Below are 17858 nucleotides of genomic sequence, written 5' to 3'. Positions count from 1 at the left end.
TCCCTGTAAACCCAACTGACCAAAGCCAAGGGAACGCTGGCTTTCTGGACAAAAATGGCTTTTCTGCACAAAAAACACCACCTGCAGCAGCATAATCATCTCTGTCCACTGCTCACTTTTTTTTTTTAAACCAGTTGCAGAATGAGTAGCACTCCTGCAGAGGTTATTACTGTATCATGGCTAAGTAGTAACACAGGAAACCAACTCTGCAGTTTCATTTGGTTTGAGCCAAGTTAATAGTCTGCTGCAGCCAAAGAGGGGAGTACACAGTGATTTGACTCAAAGCATAAGAGTGGCAGAAAATTGACCTTGTATTAAAAAGTCACTAAAATTAATTAGTTGAATTGCATTATCATGTAATGTGATAAGAATGAGCGCTAGTGTGAGAAGAATTAGGTGATGAGAGCACCTCTGTTCTGCAGGGGAAAGCTGCTAATTAGTTCCACTGTTATGTGAAGCTTCATCTTCTACCTCAACTTGAAAGATTTTACTCTTTGCAGCCAAAGTCACAAGCCCTTGCTTTGACTGGTTGAGGTTCAGCTTCTTTAGATTACGCACCAAGAAGGTAATCCAGGAGGCACTAGGGAAGACAAAGGGGAGAAACAAGCCTGTCTTCAGAAGGTACATTCTTGTTGATGCATTTTTTTTTTATGATTTTGAAAACCTCAGCATTCTTGAATCCACATTTATCTTCTCAGGAAAAAGCCTCAACCTCAAAACCAGTGTCCAAAGCTCTGAAGGGGAAATAGGATCATGGAACCAAACCAGTAGAAGCCCCAAAAGCTTCTTCTCTAGCATTTGCTAAAAAGCTTCTAGAATTGATGCAGCTAGAGAGACCTTTCAGAGCCTGAAGCGGATGCCATGGCAGGGTAGGTCATGCTCCCTCCTTCTAGAGTAGACCTCTCTGCTCAGCCTGACAGTGCCGTTCGTTCACTGTACAGTACTTCCTTGTCTTCACATGGGACCTAGGCAGCCTGTGCACCAAAGTCATTATTTTCCCCTAATAGTTGGGAGTTTTTTGTGATGCATAGAGGAGCCTTACAGAACTGGAAGTGCCAAATCCTGAAATAGATGGCTAATGGAAGCTGAATCCTACATGTCAAAGCTGCCTTGTGCAGCTCCCAACAATCAGAAAGATGGGTGTTTGTGGACTGGTAATATCTAGAGAGGTTATACAAGAAGGTAAAAACCTTCATGATTATTAAAGAACTTGATCAAAAATAGTGTATGCCTGTATGAAAGAGGTAATCCCTTTTTAAGTCTGTGGTCAAATGTAACTTCATGATTCTATCAGTAAAAGTTTGTAATAACCTGGGATTTTTGTACCTAAATAACACCCCTTCTCCCTTTTCCTATTTCATCTGTACAACCCCACTTAATTTAGCATGTTTTACTCTAACCCTAATACTCTGGATAGTACAGGGAGTTGCTTCGAGGAGGAACAGCTACATCCTAGCATGTATTAGTTGCAAGTTGGAGGACAGTAAATTTCTGGCAACGAAAAAAGATGAAGACAACTGGACAGTTTTGTCAAGGGTACTGCATCCCTTCCAGGCAGAAGCAGAAAGAAGCAGCCATTTGAAACAGAATCTGTGCATGTATTCAGCAGTAGGTCACACTGGCGATCATTTGACAATTCCTTCATGCAGCCATGTGCGTTTGCAAGTCTCTTCTGCACTTCGGAAGAAAGAGGAACTCTATCTTCAGTCCAAAGGTACTGATTATCAATGGAGTTGCCCTTTCTTTAACATATGTTAGTTCCTTCTGGGCACAAGTGTTGGGGAGAGAGCCCCTTGCTTTTCTTTGCTTCTCTCAGTTTGTGAGTTTTTCTTCAGAACCTTAAAAGCCAGCTGTTCAGGCTGAATGCACAGCTGGGTGGGAATAAACTCCACCAGCGCAAATTGCAAGGCTGGAAGAGGTGTAGTTGTTGAAGTTGGCAAATTACTGTGCTGGAAAGAGTTTCATTGGCGTTTAGACTGAAGTTAGCAAGTGCAGTGCTCTCTTGTAGGCAGAATCCAGAATTCTTGAGTTAGGCCTATAGAGTTAGATCCAAAATAGCACTGTAGTGACAAGTAGGCTACTTCTGTGAAGTGTAGATGACACTTTTGCCACTTAAAAAGCAAACGTTCATGGTATCTAACAGCTTCTGTACTCCTGATGCTCTTTTGTTACTGTTTGTGCCTGAAAACTGCCCATCTGCCTCAAGCATGTGAGGTGGACATATTCCTGCTGAAAGTCACACAGGGAGCAGAAATATTAGGATCACACCTAAAGTTCAGCTTGCAACCAGCTGGTATTAACGCTTTGCCTGATGGTAGGAACCAGGGGACTGTCCTACCTGCTGGGCTTGAGGATAAACTACTTTCCTTTTTACTCATCTCCAGTGAATAGGTCATTGGGTCATGACGTACTTATGCTTTGAATACAGGAGTTATTGGTCACTGTAGACTGTGCTTGGTTGTGCTCCCTGCTTCTCTGCATCTTGCAGTTAAAGGTAAAAATACACAATCATTCTGTAATGTGAAAATAAAATTTGAAGTTTGCATAGTGGTCTTGTGCTAAGCTGCTTAGTTTTCATACAACTGAGCTACTCAGGGCTGTCGCCTGCACTTCATCCCAGGAGGGTTTTCAAGCAAGGCAGTTCCTGGCTTGTCATATATCCAAGGTCAAATAGAACATGCAGCTCCTGTACCTCAAAGAGCCATGCAATGAAAATAACTGGTACAAATGCTTTCTTGCCTTCTTCCGCACAAACCCGCTCACATATGCTCTGGAGTAGGAGAGCTGCTGCCTTCAGTACCGTAACTGAGGGTGGTGTCAGTGATGTTGAGGTTCTTCTGGTTTTGAAGTCATCACAACTAGGGAATAACTTGAAAACTGGAGCAAGGCTTCTGTTCTTTCACTTACAATGGAGTCTGAATTGTAAATCTAAAGCATAAAAAAAAATCCCACCATCAGCTGCTGATTGCAAATTAGCAAAATTAGATAATGAAAGTAAACCTTACCAGCCACTGTATTTTCAGCCTAGGGAAAACTGATAGCATTAAAAGAATCATCTTCTGTGTCATGTCACATGAAGTTTAATATTAATAGTAGACTCACCCTACACCACCCCCCAAAAAAAACACTCAAGGCTTTGTTTGGAGCAGGGTTTGGAAATGGCACTTTCTCTCTTGAATCTTGTTCCTTGGAGCTAAAGCAGCGGAACTAGTCCACCAAAGTTCTTGCCTTACTAAGGTTTAAATTGAGTTTTGAGATCCAGGCTGCCTGCTTCAAGTCAATGAACTGGCAAGCTGGGTTACGCAGTTCTTTCTTTGCTTTATATCCATACAAGACAATGCAGCAGGTAAAAAAGTAAAATACAAGGCATCACAAGAGTCCTCCTCCTTACTCACATAGCAAAGCCTGACAGCTGAGCTTCATGCAGGACTGTACCAAAATGGGAAATTATTCCATCATGTTGCAAGACTGGCAGGAACAATTTTTCCCTCTGGAAGGGGCAAAGCTGTCCCAGTTCCTCAGCATTTTTGCAAGGAAGTATCAGGAGGACCACCATACGAAAGCACACCACAGTCTCCATTTCAAAGCATGTGAGCTGCAGCAGATGTGATCCTACAATAGAAACCTAACAAAAAGGATGAACAGGTAGATGTACATACAGAACATCTAAGGTTAATTGTGGCTTCACTGTCCTAGTTTTGATACTATTAAACTTCAATCGGATCTCCAAGGAGCTTGTTTCTACAGCACCTGTATTTTAGGAAAATTAATTTACAGTTTGTACTCTGAACTACAGACTCTGAAGTTCAAAGTCTCTTTAAGATTATGCAGTTTTCCTCATTAAATCCACACTCTAGTTTTATATACAGTAGCAGCAGTTGTTTTTCACACTTTCACATGCAACCAACTATAGACCAGCCAGAGATGAAGACAGATCTCTCTGAAGTAATGCTACAGAGTTCAGGTTTTAGTCAGGCCTACTTCAAATACAAAGAGGCCCAGTTGAACCTTGCTTTAAGTTCACAGGAAATTAATTTGGTGCACATCAAACTTTTAACAATTGGAATAGATACAGCTGATTTATACCTATGTAGTTAGATCGGTTTGCAGAACACTTGTGAAAGTTTCTGACTAAAAATCCCTAAAAAACCCACTTAAATTCAGAAGTTTGTAGTTTTAGGTAAATTGCAGGAAACTACAAAGTTAATGTAAGCAGCTGCTCTTAAATTACCTTTTCACATTTGATACATCTTACAGTAAGCTAGCATAACTGGCCAGGATTACCCCAGCTGTTTGACTTCAACAGCTTTTTCAAGAGTCATTTTATATCCAAAAGCTGAAGTGAGGTAGCACTTGTGCTCAGAGTAAGATTTGCCACTGCGCACATTAACAACTCCTACCCAAAACCGGACAACCATGCCAACACTGGATTACCTTCTTCTGAGAACACCACGAAAGAAAGGTGAACTCGGGTAAAAACGACATTACACAGCTGTGAGACATCCATGTTTCATATTTCTAGTGAACTTCACGACAGCCTATGGTACTCGTTACTACCAGTGTCACAGATTTTTAAATTTTTAAAGAATTACTCATTTGTTCTAACACGTGTAGAAAGCAAAATAAGAATTGTGCAAGATTTGTTAAAAAGGAGCATTGTAGCTTTTCCTGAAGCTACTTGGAATACAGGCTTGCCTGGGAAGTTTGTTTTATAACTGGATTATTTAAGGTAAGGATGCTGTAATTGGCTTGATGTATAAAAACTGCCAACCATCAGCGGAAGAGGCAACTGCTTTTGGGCAGCTCCCTTATCCTTTGATTGGCATTTTGATAACAGGTATGACACTGCGCTGCATGTACAAAGGACTGTTTGAAGTCTGTGCACCAAGGTGGAGACCTTCTTAGAGAAGGCTGGGGAAAGCAGTTCCACCACGACTCCGCCTAAAGCCTTCACCTGCTAAGGTGTTCCCCCACCTCAGGATGTGACGGCAGTCTCTCTGTAGGAAGCAGAACGCTGGGTTTCAAAGACGTGAATTCCAGAGGCGAGGGAACTGGGGCGTTTAGGTTGCATCTTGCCTTTCGGTTATCCACGCTACCGCAGCGGTAAGCAACAGACCAACTTACCTTGCTAATGTCAGGATACCAGCAGTCAAGGTCCAAGTAGCTGCATTACTAATGAGATTACTTCAGACATTAATTTAGCGAAAACATATCCTCTGCTCCAGATTAGTAGTGTTAGTCCACCTTTATCACACAGGCAATTCCGAGAGTCAGAATATTAAAAAACCCCCAAACACTGAGCTTTTTTACTTTTACAGACTAAATGTATTGACAAATTTTATACAAATAAAAGCAAATTAAAGTATTACATTAACAAATTCTAATACAAAAAAATGCATATTTCATAAAATGCGATTTTTAAATCAAAGCTCTACAGAACCGTACAACTCCCCTATACAGATGTCCAGTCCGCTGAGAAATGTTTCCTCAAAATACAGTTATGAACTTAAATATGCTCATAAGTGTATTACACTTGAACTATACATTTGGATAAACGTTACTGAAATCAGAAATGAAGAAAATCTATTGATCACACCTTTCAAACACATTCAGCAGTCACATGAATACTTTAGTGTTACCAATCAAAAATGGAAAAGAGAAAATAATGCAACTGTTGGCGGTAAGAAATGAAGTCACAAGCCACATCCAGATCACAGGCAATATGTTGCCTACACCACTTTACAGACTAAAAACTTTCTTTAATAAAATTGATTTACCAAATATTCAAAACAAATTTTTGCCTATTGCTCTACTTCACACAACTTTACTGCTTTTAGGTTTTTAAATATTATGAAGTGATCAAACTACCTGAATTAAAGGTATACAAAATGATCAGCTATCAAACATTCACTTTATACATAAACATTTCTGGAACAGATTTACAGTATACAATAACTAGTTTATACAGCTTAAGCAACTGTTACAATGTCATTTCTCTCAAACTGAAAGCAGCCAACAGGTCTGAGATTTTGTTAAAAGGTTCTTGGTCACCATCCAGATTTTAACCTTCTTGTCTCACATAGTTCCCATCTATTTCATAGCATTTAACACTGCAGGGTTCATTTCATAAACTGTATATTATTCCACTTAACCGTATGCTGCAAAACTGGTTAATGTGCAAGAAAAGCTCATTAACTCCAATGTGTTTTTAAATACAATGTATCTACATTTTTCCCCAGAATGCTTTCGCTTCCTGAGCTAGACATAAAATACCTTAAAACAGGTTTAGACACAGATCTGAGACGCCATAAGCAAGCTACATTAAAATGCATAGAGGGAAATAAAAATAATAATAAAAAAAAAAAATCACACCACTTTTGGTAGCTCGCACGACTATCTGTTTGCATACATTTTAGATGGATCTAATAATCTGTTGAGGAAGGTAGCAAACTTAGTATTTTAATTACCTAAACTATATTATTGTGTATTGCTCTTGCCTTTTATAACTTTTATATAAAAGAACATGTGTATTTCACAGCCTACTAAATGTTCCTTATAATCCTGTCACCTAGGTGACTGGATTGAGGAATGCTATAGTCTGCAACAGAAGCATGCAATTTCAGTGGGGTTTTGTTTGTTTTTTTAGGATCAAATCTGATCATGTTCTAGTATCTAAATCAAAGAAGGACAGTATATTAAAACTGGTATTTTGCAGGTACATTTCAGTATTTTATATATTTTTTTTATTTCCATAGAAGTTTGAGGTCATTCAATGAAAAAGAACACATTTAAAACAGAAAACAGATTTTTGTTTGGATGAAAAGAGGTTTTTGAGCCATCCATGATTTCTATTTTTGAATTTGGATTTCATAAATCATTTTCTGAATGAGAAATTAATTTTCTAATCAATGAAGTCACTTACAGTAAAAACTATAGTATTAAATAGGCTTATACAGTAAACTGCAATATGGTAAGCTTGGGTTTAAGGTGCTATTCTATCCGCCCTGAAGTTTCACAAGGACTTTACCACGTGGGCATCATGTCCGGGAACCAGACTCTACCAAGATGCTTTGAAACCTCCCAGTGAATCTGCTCCAAGCTGTATTTCTGATCAGGAATCAAAACTTCCTCCATGATAGAAAGCTGAGAGAGACGACCCCCACACATCTTCACAAACTCCACGAAGGCACTGCAAGAGACTTCACATTCTCCTAGGCCAACGGCCGACAGATACTTGCAACGTTCCGCAATACGGATCAGCTCCTCATCCAGTGGCCGCAATCCATTGGCGCACACCACCAGTTCAACTAACCGAGGACACGTCATCCCAACACGGCCAAGTACATCTTTGCTTACTGATCTTCCAAAGTAAAGGTGAGTGACAGGTATTTCGTAACGAAAGAATGGGTCAAACTCTTCTTCGTACAAGAAAAAGTACATTACTAAATTTACTTTAGGAGAATGCTTGATGAAAGCGTCCCAGCTGCTCTTCTGAATCGTGTGGAACTGAGTCTGTCCAGGATTTTCACTGACAACATCAATGCGCAAGTGTTCTAGCCTGACGTGTTTTTCAGAAGACAAAGCAAGCAGAAGCTCATCACTCAGCAGATGGTAGTTCAGCGCCAATTCACGTAAACCATGACACTGGTCAGCCACGCAAAGGATACCTGGGAAAGGGGATTATTATGGAAGGGGTTACACAGATAAATATACTAATAACTGAACAAGAAAAATAAACAAAGTCACTCTTACATCTCTCAAGAGGGTGCAAAGACCATGTATTTCAACATGCAATCTAGATCAAAGCAAAATCGTACCGGACAACCAGAACATGTATCTTTTTCACATAAGCATAGTCTTGTGACTTCTTCGTACCTACACGGTTAAGATACATGTACACTATGCTACTCCATCGTTGTTTTGTTAGGGAAACATAAAGAAGTTAACACATTGCACTGTTTACTTTCCTGTGGTAGTTGATTCTCATGTGACAAACATAAAAAGCAAGACTGTTCTGCTCTCTTGTAATGCCACATACACTCAAATTCATTTTTGTAAAAGGGGTTTACTCATAATAAAAGTATTTCCCTAGCCTGCTCTGGAAGAACTGCTGTCCTCTGTGGCTAACAAAGCAGCCACGAATGACATCTGTCACCTGAGGAAAGCAAATGTAAAACGAATGCTGGATTTTAATTAAATACAGAAGTTGCTGCTGTCAGTATATGTTCTTTCTAGCAGAGTATAAATATTTAGATTTTGAAAAGCAACAGCAGAGAAGAGGGAAAACACTAAAAATTGGTAGCAGTAATTCCTAGAACAGTGATTTTCATCCTTTACCTTTGATGAGTCAATGTAGCCTGCTGCTCATGGAAGACAAAGACATTAACAAAAATAATTCAGTTCAGTTTATAAGGTTTCCACTCATCCTATTGCCAGACAGAAGCAGTGGTACCGTGCTGGTAACAGTATTACAGAAAAAAAAAAAAGCACTACTTTTTTTAGTGCATACAGTCCTCTGCATTTCATGGGACCCAGAAAACTGTGTGAAATTCAGGATATGGTCTTTCTATTAATAGAGGAGATGAGAACATCACTTTTAATATGGATTGAAACACCTGAGCTCAATACACTATAGGTTGAGGCAATGGGAAGAAGTAGAGAGAGAGCGCAGTTATTTAAAGATGCAGTTATTAAACTTCAAAAGTCTATAATTGAGCCTAAAAAACTTCCTTTAAAAAAATTACTGTAAAATTATTGCATTGCATGAATATATACACCGAAAAAAGTATGTACTTTCTACCTGAGGATCTGCAAGAACACATGCATCAGAAGCTCTTCTAACTACATCAAATACTGTCATTTCAAATATAAAAAGTTTGTTAAATAGATTTTAAAAAGCAGAATTTAGGTAAACAGAATTTTAACCCAACTCTTATTGCAACTATTTCCTGTAAAACCAGTTTGTATATATAAGCCTGCTCATTATTGCACTCAGGGAGTGGGTGGGGGCATGGTATCCCAGATGAAGTAAAAATCCAGGATTTTTTTTTTTTTTTTAAATTTGGAGTACAAAATTAGAACAACCAAGTATAACTACAAACTTGCATATACCTTCTACACATTCCAGAGATCATTTCCTGTCCTTGAATCATAACAAAGTTATTCTTGCAGCAGTAAGGGCTACTATGACCACTCCATTTAAGCAGACTGAGGCATGTTGCTTCATAATACCGCTTCATAATATTTTAAAGAGAGTGTATCCTGCACATAGAACTGACAATGACTACAGCCTAGATAGTGACAGGAGGGCCTGCCTGGAGGCTGTGCTGCCAGGGTTACATTCACAGAATATCCCTAGGCGCTGCCTCTGCCTTTGTGGCACCAAAAGGTAAATCGCTCTGGTATCATACAGCACAGATTTGCATCAAAAAAACCCCTCTACTAAACTGCTGACGAAGACACACCCTACATCCATGCTTCTCCCCTACCCTCCAAAGAGAAGCAACCCTCCCACCCTTGAGGTGGAGCAGCCTTTACAGAAATGCTTTCAGCTCCCTCTGTTCCAACAGCTAATATTTCAGGTAATAAACAACAGTACATCAATGTGGATTTTTGAATAACCATTATTTTGTTTCACAAGGTACTGCTGCAGTTCTAATGCAAGTTAAAGTTCAGAGGGGAAACAGCAAGCAGAAGAAACTTCAGAGCTGTTCACAAAGATGAGAGATACACCACTGCCTTTGTTTATCCAGCTCAAACCCAAACATGCCTCTCTATGTCTGTACAGTAACTTTCTGAAGCAATTCACAGTTTGATATCTTTTCCCTTTATCCCCAAAGTAGTGGAATCTCTCTTGCGCTACTTGCATTACTCTCTGTCCTTCAATAACAAAATCCTTAAGAACTAATCTAGTACTGAATGCTACTCCCACCCTGCAAATTGCAATGTGAAGGCATGTTACACAATTTTAAGTGCATCTATAAGTAATTAGTTTTGCATAACTCATGGCCCTTTTGGTTCAATTAAAGTTGGCTGGTGAACACTTTGCTGGACAAATCTGCTGCAAAACAAACCTGCATTTTCAGGACTTCTTCATACAAAAGCAAACAAAAGGTTTTGTTCGAGAGCTACACACCTGCAAAAGGTATTAAGTTTGTGTTTTGTTATCACTACAGCAACAAGCCCTCTGCTACAGTATCATCTTCCCCACATATGAAGAGTCCTGCTGGTGTATTTTACATATAATATACCTAATATTTAGAGTTGCAATATATTTGCATGAGGAAAGCTATGGTGACTACAGCAGTTTCAACTTATCCTCACTAGAGGAATTTAACTAAGTTGCCAGCAACTCATTTATAATTCCTCTTCCATTTTTCAGTGCAAAACTGTAAGTCTTAAGTTGATAGGCTGTGAATCAACCTTACACTTGATGTGCATTGCATAGATCTTCCACAAACATTAATTCTATGAACTTCAACAATCTGAGGGCTTTCATTCTGATACAAGCTGGCTTCATTCTTGCTGCAAACACCCTTAAGAGTGTTAATGAAGTATGTTTGGTAATGGCATAAGTTCTGCACAGCTCAGTCTCATCCCCCCTTTTTTAATGCTGTCTGCACTGATCCTCCAGCAAAAGATTAAACTTCTTTCTGTCAGTATGACTAAACCAGCATCTTCATAATCCATGACACTGCAACGCTCAAAACCCATACATAATGAACTGCGGAAAAGGAACTCACATTCCAAAAAGCTTAGTTATACTGGAATACTTGAATACTTACTGCAGAAGTAGTACACCATCAAGTCAACACATACTCTTTTAAGTTCCACAAGATGTTCGTTATTTGTCCAGAACAGACATGCACTATTTTATTATTAGCTCAGTAGTCACACCGCAGGTGGTGGGATGGATGGATAGACCACCAGTTGAATTAGTATTTTATTCATTGACAGTTGCTGTAAGTACCACATTCATCCTCACTCTCACGCCACCCCTATTTTTTCCAGAGGTGTACTGGGTTTCACACAGAATTGAATGCATACATTTAAAAAACAAAACAAAACAAAACATAATAGCTTACCAGCTGGAGAGACATGAGGACAACTGCTCATTTTCAACAGTTTGAGCGTGTCACTGTTGTTAGCCACTAGCACTTTGAGAGATGGATCATCTACTGGTGTATCGTCAATCTTAAGTGAAGAGAGGGATTTGGAGTTTACAAACACCACTGTCAGTGCAGAAATAAAGTGAGACTGGGGAAAAAAAAAAGTTTGAATGTAACAATAGTATTTGAAATAAAAATCTCAATGGTTTTACACTGTACACAGCAGTCCTAGTTTTCTTTTAGTTATTGACAGCATTTGCTGAAAAAGCATTCATTGTGTATTGCATAATTAAAATTGAATACTAAATTGGGCATATTTTTGATTAGAGGAAGTATAATCATTTTTTGCTATCAGTCTATGTATTTGGCAAATCAGAATGTTTAACCTTTAAATATAAACCAAGACTCTGACCTAGGACGATTCACTACACAAGCTTAAATCTATAGGAAGACCACAAGCAAAGAGAAAGCCTACAAACTCTAATTTTGACGATAGTTTGCAAGTGGCACTCCAAAAGAAGCATCCTCTAGAACAGCAATTTCCACGTGGTGAGCTGTGCTGCATTGGCGAGATACAAACATAGGCAAGAGTGGTGACCCTGTGCTGTTAAGATGTGCCCAAAGCCAAATGGTGCTACTGCCTGCCTACCACCCACAGAGAGTACTTAGGGTTTGAATGGATTTATCTTGGAAAGCTAACTGGTGATCAATTAATTACTGATTAAGCAGTATAGATAATGTAGGTCCAGTGCTCAAGGTAGCTCCTCAGCATTTTTATGTACCCACTGAAACTTACCAGTAAAGACAGAGCCCAGGAGACCTTAACTTGAGAAACACAGACTAAGGAGCAGGTACAGCAGTGCTTGCAGAAATCATTGGTGGTATAAAGGAAGTGAATAACTAGGTTATCTTCATGATTTCTTACAAAACTGACTGAATAGAAGACTTAAAAAAAGTACTTCCTCCATGCACTACATCAAGTATTCCATAAAATTACCTACTATGATTTCAATACTGTTTCACTCTGAGCCACATGCACATGTAGAATCCTGCAGTTACATGGGAGAAGGCCTGGCAACAGTGTTCGCTCATTCTTATGTAGTATGTTTGTGGTTTTTGCTAAAACTCACACACAATTAAATTTTGAGCAGGAACTAATATAACAAACTGTCAAAGTCAGTTCATGCAAACGGAAACAGAAAGTTCAAATCAGAAGCATTAGGCATTTTGGCTTTAGGGACCACTCCCAAATATACTGACTATGTATGTTACGTACAGAAGAAAAGGTGGTTTAATAGTATTTCTACTTTGCATTCCAAAATCGTCAGTACTGTCATTTTATTCTCTGCATTTAGAATGTAATTCCCTTCACTAAGGCTGTTAAACAGAAAGGCAAAGAAAGTTAACCACATTTACAAAAACAGGTAACTGTTTTCAAATGTAATTTGAAGAGCTAATGGAATACAGGCAATATCCCAAATTGAAAAGACATTAAATCACCAGCTTTTACATGTCACCACATATGTAGCCTATAGTACGAATCTTTGAAAGATTCACGTAGAGTGTGCTTAGTGAAAAGACTAGGCAACACAATGCTAAATGTGATTTACAAATATTTGCCAGATGTCACATTACTTGAAATCAGAAGAGCAATGATGAAGATAATGCAAAGTAATTCAGACTTCCTATACAGTCTGATAAAATAGTTGTGTAGTGTTAGCTATTTTTCAAATTGATTTATCTCTGCCTGCTTCTCACCCAATGGGCCTGTTACTAACTGCTTCCCACAAGAACATAATCATGGTCCAATTCAATTTTTTTAGTTTCATTAGTGGTCTAAGAAAATTTTAAAATCATTGCTGGTCCCATATGCCAATGACAATATTATTGGAGTGGTAAACTTCAAAAGGCGAATTATGCCTAGAGTTGATTTTAGCTCATTGTGAATATATTTTTTAAAGGAACAGATTAGGAACATTTTCTAAAGGAACAGATTAGTGAACCTATTAGGAACAAAAAAGGAAGCCTGTATTTCAGAAGCCTTGAAGCTGAATAAGACCATAGCATGAATGACTACAAATAATTATTCAGCAAGCTGAATAGGACCATAACATATCCCTCCAGTGAAAACCAAGTAAGAGAGCCAAAACAGCATTCAGATTAAGAAAGAAAACAATATGGAAGAGCTGAAAGGACAAAGCATTTCTAACACACTGAGAGTGTGGATTGTTTTCACTATGTTCATGCTTTCTTACAGTCATATCTCAAAGCACATCAAAAAAGGAGAAAAAAACATACAAAAATAGTTAAAGATCTGAAAAGCCTCTTTGGAAATTAAGGATTTAAAAGTACATATTCAACAGAACTACATGACGTAGCTGTGATCACTGCCAAGGATAATAATTGATAATCCTTCTGTAGCTAACCTTGCTTAAACCCTATAGCCTACTTCCTTCCCTGAGGCTGTCCCTAGTTCTTCCTTGTCACCATCAGCAATGACATCACCGAGACCCAGCTAATAGTCTATTTCTATCTGGCCCTTTGCATACATGTGGACTGGATTCAAGAATTGAGGCTGTGAGGTATCCAGGTTGTTCCTGCCATAGAACAAGCAGCCCATGTTACCCCAACACTCTCCTGCTCCTCAGCAACAGTACACTTCTACCTCACCAGCAGGAATTCTTGTTTAGAAGCACACGTAATAAATTTGTTGTCTTCTAGATTAGATGCCTTCTAATAAAATCTAATTTTTGGTAAACACGCAAGGAAAAAATCTGACAGAAAATTGCAGAAATACAGTCCACTTTGCCTAAAAATCTGGAACTTGACTGTGTCACATGAAGTATTTGAAAATCATGATCATACTGCTTTCTGAAGAGAGATCATTGATATATAATCCCTACAGTAAGTCCATATGGATAAAACTCTACCACTCATTTGATTATAATCATCTCCTAAACATCCCCCACAGGCCCACAGTACAATTACAGAGACATGAATTGTCTAGCCTCCTGACTTGCATCATGCTGCTCAGTATTACATTGAGGTCAATAGACAGGAAGACTTGGAAGAACAAGGTCAGGACCAAGTTCTCATATGATGCAGAGAATAAGCAAAACTTTAGTTATTCATCTCAGCTCCTCCCTTCAACAGAGCCCAGTAATAAAGTTTTCCTTACCAAAGATTCATATTCTTTTCATAAAGTTATAGAAATACTGTACGAACCACTGCAATGCTTTGCTATAGAAAAATATACATATTAAAATACCTTTGGTAAATCCATGAAGCTTGGACGGGCAGTTGAAATTAGCCCAAGTGTTTTCAGAGAACAATTCACAAGCTGTGATAAAATATCACAAGCTGCTTCTGCAGATTCCTTGCTACTGTCCACCTTAAAACAAAACAGATTTACTGGTTCAGAAAACACTGCACCAAATACACTCTTTGCGAAAAAACAGAGTAGAGCAGATGTACTTTTATGTTTTTTCACTTTACCTTCTGAAATGTGATGTCAAAAACCCACAAAACACTTCACTGGGAATCCATCAATGTAATTTTTTTTCCCTCAAAAAAAGTACATACCAAAAGTCTAAGATAATTTGCTATAAAATTACCACTCTCCTAACCACTTTTGTAAAACTGAGCATGGTGAGGGGGGCAGCTAATCAGTTATGTTCCGAGATATTTCACCCACATCAAATAATAAGCAAGTGGATGTTCAATTTGGGTCCAGAGCCTACCCCATTTCCTCTTTATGTTCTTATGAAAATGCAGGAATTCTATAAACTCTTTACTATGTGAAAAAGCTGATTCCTTTTGCAGTGACTTAGCTCATAACACAGAGCTGATGGAGCGTTAAGTGCATTATCATAAGAACCTATATGACTGGGCCTTCATCATTAATACCACAACTGATATGCAATGGATACTCTGAAAAAATCTTAATTAGTCAGCTTGTTACACAACCAAATCACTTAATGTGCCTCTGGTGGATTTCCCCCAACGCTTGGATATGCTTTCCAAATAATCTCTTATATACAGTAGGCATGACAGCTTTGCAAACTTACAGAACAGTAAAAAGCTTGACCACAAGATCAATTTTAAGTCTACCATAAGGCATGCTACCTTGTCAGTAACCGATCTAAGTCTGATGAATGTTCATTTTCTGCTCGAACACAAGCTGAAAAAACTTGATTTTCAACAATCCAATCTTTCTTTACCTACAAAAAAAAAATCCCAAGTTTTCAGCCTTTACAGAGTAATGGTCAGTGTTAGACTCACTTCCTTGTGGTTATTCTTGCCACTTAGTATTTCCTGCGATCTAGACTTCATTCTGCAGCACTGAAGGACAACTGAAGGGACACGTGTAAGAAATTATATTGGTGTCACCCTACCACTGAAGGGCATCTGAAATCCTTCAAAAACATTTGAGGCAAACAACACAGACTAGAGATAGACACTGGAAGATGATTCAATTACTGCTAAAAATTTTCTTTATTCGGACACTGATAAAAACTCTGCAAACCTCGTGATAACCAGTTTATATCTGTTATCACATCAAGCGGTAGCAATACACATCATCAGGCAGAGGCGCCCCAGCTACCACACGCCGATGATTCCTACATTAAAACTGCCAGATCTCAGAAACAAACAGCTAGTATGTCCATCTTGCTGCAATGTCATTTCCTTTCCAAATATGTCACATAGCTGATGCGTACATAACCATGACTGAAACCATGATGTGAAACCATCATGGTTTCACACCAATCTTCCAGAGTGATATGCAGGCCAGTGTAAAAGGTTTTCATCTGCTGAAAATAATTCCATGATGTTAACAAAGCCTATTCTGACCGGATGGTATTTCTCAGCCAAATGCAATCAGCATATATACCATTCTGTGCAAATACCATGCACTTTTTCAGTTAACTGAAAGGCAGCTGGGCTGAGGAGATGCCAGATGCAGACAACCCCACACAATTTGGTATTAAAACTGCTAGCTGCTTACTATTAGCACTGAACTCACTCTTTGTGCATTAGATGTTTTCTAACCATGAATGTTAAATACAACTCCCTACAGGACATGAAATGGGGCTCTGCCTGATTTATGTATCCCCAAGAAACTTAATTCTGAGGCAGGTACCCACACATACAGTAGTATCAGAACTGAAATATTTCTGCCCACTCACTGAGGCTGAATTCTAAGCAGCTATGAAAGAAGCAGCTACAAGAAAAAAGAAACAAGCAAAACCACCAAACAAACCCCACCCCCCAATGGAATTAAGGCAATTAAAAGGTATGTTCAGAACTGTTATTCTGAGTTTTGGTCCTGAAAATATATCCAAATAAATAAATTAACTGGGAGATAGCCTCTATGTCTATATGCCCATTTAGAGAACGCATTTCTTCAGTATACTAGGCCCAAGAACAAGACCTAACACACTTAGAGCTGCCATATTTCTTTTTAAATAACTGGCAATCCTGGCAATAATCACAAAAGTAACATCATAAGCGTTTCCTAACATTTAGTGATGTTCTTTAATTTTCAGCATGTTAAAATGTCACAACTGTCAATTACCACTTATCATCAGTATTTCAATTACTGACATTAATTAAATCATACTTCTCATGTTTTGATATTTATATAGCTGAACCATCAAAACTGTCTCAAAAGTACCAGAGATATTTCCTTAAAACATTCTAAATAAAATGCAGAAAAAAAGAAGAGAAAAAGAAAAAAGAACCAAGTTTAATAAATGCTCTTATTTTTATAAAATTACTTTTAAAAAGCTTCAAAAATACACTACCTTGAAGCTTACATACTGCAGGTGATTGGAATGCCTCTTTATTATTTGCTTGATTAGTTCGGGATGTGTAGCCCTCAAGTAAGATGTAGCTGGCTGATTCAGTTCAAACTCAAAACACCTCCAGAGATCAGGCATGTGAAACACTTGGTTCCAGCTTCGGCAGACCTGTGATGCATGAGCACGATCCAGAAGGGGCAAGTACTGAAACACCTGCAGGATAATGTCTTGAAGCAGGTTCGCCCAGTCAGGACGCTGCACAGCTACAGTCTTCTCGTCTATAACCTTGTGTCTCTTGGATTCTCTCTCAGTTGTCTCTTCAGATGAAGTGCTGTCAGCCTCGTTAGTTTTCCTTCCTCGTTTCATTCTATAAAAATAATAATAATAAAAAAATCTATATATTTTTGCAAATGTAACAGAACTGAAAGGAACAATATTAATCGAAAACTGCAGAGGCAAACAAGCATGTTCCCTGTAACCACACTTCTGCAGGGTTCCCTCCCACCTATGAAGTGTGGTGTGTTTTTTTTTTAACAACAAAGTGAATTCATGTTAGTTTAAAAATAACATTACCATCTAAACAGTTATCTTTAATATTACTTCTTTAATCATTAGCAGTGCCAATACATTCATAAGACTCTCCTTTCAGTGTTTCACTTTGGTGTTTGAGAACACTCTGAAGCCAATCTGTTTTACTGTTTTGTTGATTATCACTCTGCTTTCCTACTAGTAGAAAGACACTCTTCTGAACAACTTTGTGAACACTGACATTCATATTGCTCCCCCAGTCCTATTTACCAGAAACAACATTTGGAACAGTGGAAGGCAAAAGGCAGGCAAGAAGGTAAATGATGTTTGCAGGCATTGCATCTTGCCCATTTTTATTCCCAGACAGGAATATCCTTTATTTTTTTTATTTATTCAAAACAGGTTACTTCTATATGCATTC

At 38.4% G+C, this 17858-nt stretch overlaps 1 protein-coding gene across 1 annotated transcript; it reads right to left on the bottom strand.

Moving 5' to 3' along the window:
* Positions 1-5945: 5945 nt before the first annotated feature.
* On the bottom strand, positions 5946-17275 carry FBXL3 (F-box and leucine rich repeat protein 3; the record flags this gene model as incomplete). Its single annotated transcript, XM_082002176.1, has 4 exons — positions 5946-7667; positions 11085-11256; positions 14377-14499; positions 16913-17275. 4 exons carry the CDS (start codon positions 17273-17275, stop codon positions 7024-7026), a joined length of 1302 nt encoding a protein of 433 aa, XP_081858302.1. The 3' UTR covers positions 5946-7023.
* Positions 17276-17858: the final 583 nt, after the last annotated feature.

The sequence above is a fragment of the Phaethon aethereus genome (genome assembly GCF_964289735.1).
Source record: "Phaethon aethereus genome assembly, chromosome: 1".
Classification (NCBI taxonomy): Eukaryota; Metazoa; Chordata; class Aves; order Phaethontiformes; family Phaethontidae; genus Phaethon; species Phaethon aethereus.
Note: the sequence above shows the minus strand (reverse complement) of the source record. Positions and strands in the feature narration are given on the sequence as shown.